Source organism: Tetranychus urticae, chromosome 1 (genome assembly GCF_039701765.1).
Source record: "Tetranychus urticae isolate SD_2017Ah chromosome 1, NJAU_TeUrti_SD_1.0, whole genome shotgun sequence".
Taxonomy (NCBI): Eukaryota; Metazoa; Arthropoda; class Arachnida; order Trombidiformes; family Tetranychidae; genus Tetranychus; species Tetranychus urticae.
The window spans coordinates 8,621,177-8,629,471 of NC_142958.1; the positions used below are offsets into that span (position 1 = coordinate 8,621,177).

The 8,295-nt window shown below is 32.6% G+C and overlaps 1 protein-coding gene across 1 annotated transcript; it reads left to right on the forward strand.

Annotated features, from left to right (window-relative positions):
* The first annotated feature begins 4,369 nt into the window (after positions 1-4,369).
* LOC107365598 (adiponectin receptor protein) lies at positions 4,370-8,198 on the forward strand. Its single transcript, XM_015933128.3, has 2 exons — positions 4,370-4,999; positions 7,626-8,198. The coding sequence occupies exons 1-2, from the start codon at positions 4,581-4,583 to the stop codon at positions 8,149-8,151; spliced, it is 945 nt and encodes a 314-aa protein (XP_015788614.1). The 5' UTR covers positions 4,370-4,580; the 3' UTR covers positions 8,152-8,198.
* Positions 8,199-8,295: the final 97 nt, after the last annotated feature.

An 8,295-nucleotide genomic window follows, 5' to 3' on the forward strand; every position in this document is an offset into this window, starting at 1 on the left:
CTGATTAAATCTGTAGATTTCATGACATCTAGTGGTTATATTTGCAAATGTGAGATGAGCAACTGGGAATGATAACAATATTAAGGAGTTGGACTGTAGAACTGGATCGATATCAAAAATATCACCACAAAATGAGAATTCAAAACATCTTTAGAATCAAACTTTCGATTCATTTTTTGGAAATTATAAAATGATGTTGATTAGAAAGTTCAAATTTTGCTTATTAATTCTATGCATCACAAACATTCAATTGATATTAATTTTAATTTAGTAGCAAAGCTATCAATAAGCTGTCAAAGTCAGAATTGTAATTCATTTTATTATTAAAGTAAATTACAATATCACTTTGATTTACTTTGAAAGTTGATTGAGGTTAGTACCGAAGCTAGTCATATCAAGCCAGTCAGTTAGTCGAAGCAGGTTGAGTTTGGCTTGAGTTGCTATGAAAGTAGCTGAGTCGGCTCGAGTCACTTATTCAGTCGAATGATTAGTTGAGACTTGCTTTAAGATTTTTTTAATTTTCAAGTTTTATTTCGGACTAAAAAGAATCATGACAGAAATTAACAAAATATGAGTGACCAATGAGTTTGAAAGTGAGCTTCAAAAGTTTCTGTGAAAATTTGTCTTTATTTGAAAAATAACATAATTGAGTTATGCTTTTAAATGTTTGTCTACAAAATTAAACATTTACAATTCAATATCCAGACAGATTTATTCATTTTTATCTTGATTCGCGATATCTAAATAATATGCACCAAAATAATTAACCGCGAGTACGTAGATAGAGCTGAGAGGCACATAATAGGGACCCAACCTATCTGACGTATCCCTAAGTTGTTGTTCACGAATATAACAATACTTGCGACAATATTGCATGATGTTAAGTTGTCTAAAAGTTTGGAACCATTCATCTACCAATATTCTGTCTTGGTCTATAAACCTCGATACAACAAGTAAATCCTTCATTTGGGAATGTAAAACATCATCAGCTATTATATCTTTATATCTGTTCAAAAAAGCTCGTGTATTTGTGTGTTGACAAAAATTCTGAGTACATTCTGTTTCACTGATAAATCTTTCTGATACAATTGAGTAACGGATATACAAATGCTTATCTTGACAACATTCAAGTAAGATATCAAGGCCGAAGTGTTCATTACCATCCATAATCTGCATAATCTTTTCTTTGCTCAATTTTTTCTCATTAGAACGATCATCATTCCTAATAAGAAAAAAATTATTAGATAAAATGAATGAAAAACTCAAAGCTGCGATTAACGCAATAAATCGGTCAACTTTTATCCGAAATTATCTCCAAGGTTGAGCGAGATGCTGTAAACGTCACGAGTTCGAGGCTCCGTCTCTACATCATCACTTCGAAGGTATCCCTATCTGGGTCATGTCTCTAAAATACCAAAGATGACGACACCGAAAAATTGCTACGAGTGTATTTATGCATGTATAAAATTACCTGTATAGCTGAGCTTCTCTATTGCAATATCCTTCCCAATGCAAGTCAACAAAAGAATAATCAGTAGATGGCAAAAAAAGATGCAAATTATAATGAATCGGTATTCCTGTTATCCCTGCAAGCTAAGATTAATATAGTAATTAGTAATGACAGATGAAATTAATTATTTTACTTACTCTCCTAAAGATTTGTTGTTTGTATGGACTACTTTTATCCTTCCAATCAATCATAATATCATGATAGTCTTCACCTGCCAGCTTCACTTTTAATGTTGCTAGGAATCAAGTTTATTTGTTAATATTTTTCAACCAATTTTAAACATTGTATTAATAGAATCAGAACTTACTTTTATCTGAACTAATATCATTTTCACTCATTTTGAGAAACAATTAGTCAACACTAAATATAAAAAATTAGAGTTATTACTATTAGAAGAAATCACAATATTTGTTGAGTAGAATGGATTCCGAAACTTAAAGATACAACTACCAAAATTCAAAATAAACTGACCATGTACCACTAATACCTTGACCAGAAAAACCAGTTTCGGTCGAAAGCATTAATTATGAGTAAGTTTAAGTTGATGGTTCGGACTCAAAACCGAGAAGGACAAAATAGTGTAAGCAAAATAGAGAAAGTCGAATGCGCGAAGAATATTGTATATTGTCGTATAGAAGCAAGGATTTTCACCTTTCTTTTATTGATCAGTTCATCATTAGCCATGATTGCGGAAAGAATTTGATTGAGCCAATTCAGTTTATGTCGATCAAAGCATTGTTTTTAATTTTCAGAAAATACTCCAATCAGTTCAATTATTTAGCTTATTTATTTTGCCCTTTGCTATTTCGCCTTTCTCTGTTTAAACATTTTCTATTTTGGCTTTCGTTTTGACCCTTTACATAATTGATATTTCTCGAGTGTGAATCTCTGAGATTGTTCATTTTATTCTAGGTATTTTTACCTATTCATTTCGTTTTCATCCTTTTCAACAAAAGTAGCATTAAAATTATCGTAAAGTTATTCACTACAGTCAACATTGAGAAAACGCACCTCGCTTGAAATAGCTTATTTACACTATTGGTCGGGCATCGTCGTTCATAATTTTAAATTTTGCTTAATATATAAAATCTAACTTAAAATGTTGCTTTAAGCTGATTTTTCGAGTTTTTTGGATTAATATTTCACGAAAGAAAATTGAATTAAGTTAGGGTGTTTCCGATGAAAAATGGATCGAGTTATCTAGATCCAAAAAAGTCGATTAAGATCAATTTACATCGACATTTTTGGACTTAATTTGTCCTAAAAATGATCTAACGGCTGAAAAAAACATTCACAGGTCAAAAAAGTCACCGGAAGTAAATCCAATTAACATTTCACCGGAAAAATCCATTGTGACGTCACAAAACGTCACAATTTATTGACATTGAATCGGATTCAATCTCAATAAATTTTTCATCGGAAACACCTTTAATTTATAATGAAAGAAATCTAATCGAATTCGACGAAATTCAAAAGTAGAACTAACTCCTCCTGAATAGAGGCCATTAAAAAATTTATGCACAGTTTCTCAATGGTGACTGTACTTTCATTGCGATATGTTTTCATTTTTCTGCTACTGTTTCATATACTTCACAGTGTCAGCAATGTATCTTTAATTAAATGCCCAAATATCATTAACGCGCACTATCACGATAAAGTATAAATAGACCTCCCCAATATAAGCCAAAAAGATTGAAAACAACCAAGGTCACTTTCCTTGTACGCGATCAATGCGTCAATGAAGGGATATCGTAATCAATTCGGATAACAGTTCATCATTAGTTAGAAAATTTTTACCTCTAAATAGAGCCACAAGATGGAAGCTCATTCAAATGTTGAATTTTACTAATAAACTGTTAGTGCTGCTATCTGGTGGAAACATTTTGAGCTAATGTACGAATTTCTCGACATCCAAATTAGGATTTTTCCCTATGAATTAACATTGATAGTGTTGATCGATTAAGCAATCAAAAAATGACGAAACGATGAGACTTTTTTAAAATGAATCAAAATCATAGCGGTGTATCATAACTGAATTGGCTTACAAGAGTGAGTTTCTTACATCGAAACCATCTACTCATCTATCAACCCCTTAGCTTTCAACAATTAATAACGAACACGATTCAATACATGATTGAAAATGCTTTTCCTATTCAATATTAAGATTCAGAAAAAGGTACAACTTTGCATTTCAATCGTTAATGTTTCAAATCAAGAGCTGAAGCAAACAACTGACTTGTTTGAAGTACATGCATCAATGAAATTAAAAAGGTATACAATGTTCACTAATTACTGGTCAGCCTGACTTGACCTCGTCTCTTTATCAGTTGTTTAATATCAAACTTTTGCTTCTCATTAACTTGGGTCTTTCTCAACCCTGAAAATTGATAAAGGTGCAATTAAAATCAATGTTATTGCTGAAAAATACTGCAAGGCCAATAAATTTCCTGTTTATATCAGACGCACATGTTTTAATGTTACAAGCAACTACTCCGTTCAACACTCTAGTGACCTTAACCACAGCCTCCTTTGGTTGAAATTACATCGAGTCAACCTTGCTTCATCATTCACCAAGCATTTACCATTAAAAGGCAATAATGATTAATTGAAGCAACGTTAAAACACAAACTTCCTTTACCATCAATAATTATCATTTGGCAACGATTAACAGACCACAGTATCATTTACATAGACTTTGCGAGCAACAAAGACGTCTTCTGTGTTGAGGAAGACATGAATTAAATGTTAACTTGTAAAGTAAAATGCTGTGTTTAAATAAACCGGTCTGAGAGAGAGAGAAAAGAGAGAAAGTGAGAAAACAAAAAAAAAGTGAGTTTCTTATCTTCATCATTTCGTCGATTAGTGCAACAAAAACTCATCAACCAATAAACATAAACCTTTCCCATTGCAACCTGTGAATTAATAAGTAAAGATTAATTCAACATTTGCTATCAAAAAGGATTATCATTAAACCAGACAAAATGAGATGAAAAGTTAACCTTAAAAAAAGTAGTTTTCAAGTTAACAAAAAAGTGTACAGTTTTTTCCTGGTTTCACCCAAAGACTCGAAATGAATGTTGAATGTTTATCGAAACCTGAGTCAAAATCATTACCAACCAAGCCATCAACTGAGCCAACAAGCCCACTCTCATGGCCTCTCTGCCATTTCCATTCGTTGCCTTCTTGGCTTCAACACAATGAATACCTCATAAGTGGACATCGTCCACCTTTACCTTCTTATAAAGAATGTATTCGCTCAATATTTCGCCTTCACACGGAAACAATCAACATCTGGTCACATTTCATCGGCTTTGCCATCTTCGCCTCACTAACAGTTCGGTTCATGCTTTATGCGCCCAACCATTTCGCGGCAACTGATCGACTGGTTTTGGAAACCTTTTTGTTCGCAGCTACCTTTTGCTTTGCCTTTTCAACAGCCTATCACACCTTCTCATGTCACTCGCCCAATGCGTCCGACCTTTTCTGCAAGTAAGTCACGAATCAAACAACCTTTAGAGCAAATGTAACCATTAACCACTCTTCTTACGACACAAAAAACGAATTTTCTTTCGAGTTTCCATCAAGTTCTAAATGTACTAAAACCATGGTTTTCCGTTGGTTTCATCCATTCCCAACCATTAACCCTTCCATTATGATCCTTTTAATAATCCTTTTAAATTCATTTCAAAATTGCATTCAAACTTTTACTCACCTTCATAGCTTTTACCTTTCATCTTGGACTGAGTTTCATGGAAATACACTTTCAGACTTTGCTCAATTCTCATTAATCTTTTTTCTTCCTTTTCTCTGTTCTTCTCATTTCACGACTATTCTGCTGATTGCCTTTTTCTTTTTCACCATGATCATGTTCACATAGACTCTTCTTTTAGCTCATTCTTATCATGATAACTCTTATCTATTTTCACTTTCCATCACAAGCTTTACACAATTGCCTTTCACATCTCTTATCATAATCGATGTCATCATCATTTGTTCAACAATCTAATTAAATTTAACCAACATGAGATGATAATTCCTTGAACCATTGAAACAATTTTCCATTAATTGATTTCACTGATTGTTTCCTCTTGATTAACATTAACAGCAAAAAAGCAGAGGAACAAAAGTTAACAAAATGAAACCAATGCAACACAATCACTTATCATGATAATCTGTTTTTTTTACTCATTTTTTCTTCTTCTCTTTACTCGTATCATCAATCATTAAGCTTTATCTCATCCCTTTCTGGTTAATTAATAAAGCCTTTTGTACTAATCGAAAGTCAATTACAAGAAAAACATGATTAAGACACAATTAACTTGACCACAGTTTGTTACACTTTTAATCTCTCATCAATCATCTTCAAGAAACTGCACAAAAAGCAAAACTCGAAACATTCAAACTTCCAAAGTTGATCCAGATTTACATCAAAACATTGAAACTGATAAAAGCTGATCTTGCACAAGATTAGCTAATTGTGTCAGCTTTCAATGCAACACAATTGGTTGTTCAATTGAGCCACACCGCTTGATACTTTGTTATCAATTGGTTTTTGTACAAAGGTATTGATGCTGCTACCTTCTCTGATTACCTTGAGTTTATGAGCTTCCAATAGATCATGTTGGATAAGCAAAAGTTGCTCACTTAGAACGAGATTTTTTTTCAGAAAAACCTTGAGTTTTACTTTTCTTGTTTCTTGCTTCTGGAAAAACCTTGAAGCTGAAGAGAGTTGGAATGACGTTAAAAGTAAAATGAAGGTTTCATTGGTTGACTTGGAAAGAAGAGAGGAAAATGTTGCTCATGGTGAATCCAAAAGAATTTCAACTCTCATGAAACTTGTGCAATTTTGATGAGAAAATTTCATGTAAACTCGAATTTGATTTAAAAATAGATTGCGGAAGGAAAAGCATTTTGACACTTAGTTGAAATTGTTAATCAAATGACAATTAAATTTGTCAATTTTGTCGATTCCAATTGGAATATGAGAAAAGAAACAAATTTCTCGGTCATTACCTTAATAATTGCTGATCACATTCAATGAAATTAATTGATTGAAGGTAATCAGTTTTACTGGAAACAAGAATTGTTCAGTCAAACAGAAAATCATGTTCATCTTTTACCTTTTCATGGTTGACTTTCTGAGCAAATCTTTTCTATGCAAATATCAATCACTTTTTTCCGTCTCATGTTAATTCATTTCTTATCTCCACGAGAAAATCATAAACCAAAAGACTTTCAAGAAAAGTAGAAAAGAAAGAAATTATTGATTGAAATTCATTAGATGAATCGAAAGTGAAACAACAATGATAAAGAATGTTCATGATTTCTTCTAATTTCATGGTTAAAATACTTTTACCAGGATAATTGTAAAACCATTAATACTTTTGGACTCAGTTTCTGTTCAATCCTTTTTCTTCTTCTTCGCTTCACTCGATTCTGTAAATCTTTTTTCCTCAACTGTCCTATTCTCATTCATGGGATTCATTGAGTCAATGAACAATTTACTTTTGAAAAATAAAAACTCAACAAAATTGGAAGCTTCAAGAAACATTATTGGATGAAAAATTGCAATCGAATAAAAATTTCATGTAGAAAAGGTTCGAATGAATTGGTCTGATGGGAGAAAGAAATTAGTGAATGAAGAAAAAATTAAACTACAATTAAATGAACAATTAAAAGAATTGACTTTGTTAATCTTTGAATCCTTTTCTTTACATCTTTGATCTTTCATGAGCTTCTCCTCAGCAACTCTTATCCTTTTCATTTGAAACTTTCAGTGATTTAACTCATTGCTAATTCCATTTAACATTGAATTTCTTCTAAAAAAAGTTAAATCATTAGGTTTTTCAAGGTAATCGAAGTGAACAGTTTTGAACCAAAATTAGTTGAAATCATTTATAAGAGCCAATTAAAATAGTCGCATTCAAAATGAGTTACAAGTCTTTAGACTGAAAAATCGTGAAAAGGTCAATAACTTTTTATTCGAGAAGTAGATAAAGTTCAAACGAAATCACCGGAAAACTCGACGAAGTCATTCGAATTAAAAAGTTGCTCTAATTTTTCGAAGAACTTTTTTGTCTCTTTTTCACAATTTTCTTGTTCTACTTGTTCTTAGATTGGACTATTGTGGAATCGTTTTGCTGATTGCTGGCTCGTTGCTGCCGTATGTTTATTATGGCTTTTACTGTGAAAATATGCCTAAACTTGCCTATCTAGTCTTAATTGGTACTCTTTGCATATTGACTTTGACTGTGAGCCTATCTGATCAGTTTGGAACTTCTGAAGCTGCACCTTTCAGGGCAAAGATATTCACTTCATTTGGCATGACAGTGCTCTTCCCTTCGATCCATGTCATTGTTAATGGATCAGTTATAACCGATGCTATACTCTGGGAAGGTTTCCTCAACATTTGCTCAACTGGAGCCATTTACTTTACAGGAGCCTTGGTCTATGCTCTCAAAGTACCTGAACGATTCTTTCCCGGTAAATGTGACCTTTGGTTCCATTCCCATCAACTGTTTCACATTCTGGTTGTTTGTGCAGCTGTAACCAACTACCAAGGTCTATCCGATATGGCCTGGTATCGAGCAAGTCGACCCATTTGCTCAGCTGATCTCTACGGTTCCCAAATATTGTTTTAACTTTTGTTAAACTCAAACAATTAACATTAAAATTTTTCAATAATTTACTTTTTTATTGAACAAAAATTTATTCAACTTGTAAGTATAAAACCGACTCACTCGAGACTCGTTGGTTCATGTTCATTGAACATTTCACTTCAATTT

Coding starts and splice junctions, on each gene's coding strand:
- LOC107365598 (XM_015933128.3), top strand. CDS start 4,581: ATGAATGTTGAATGTTTATCGAAACCTGAGTCAAAATCATTACCAACC. Junction 5,000..7,625: donor GCGTCCGACCTTTTCTGCAA/GTAAGTCACGAA, acceptor ACTTGTTCTTAG/ATTGGACTATTGTGGAATCG.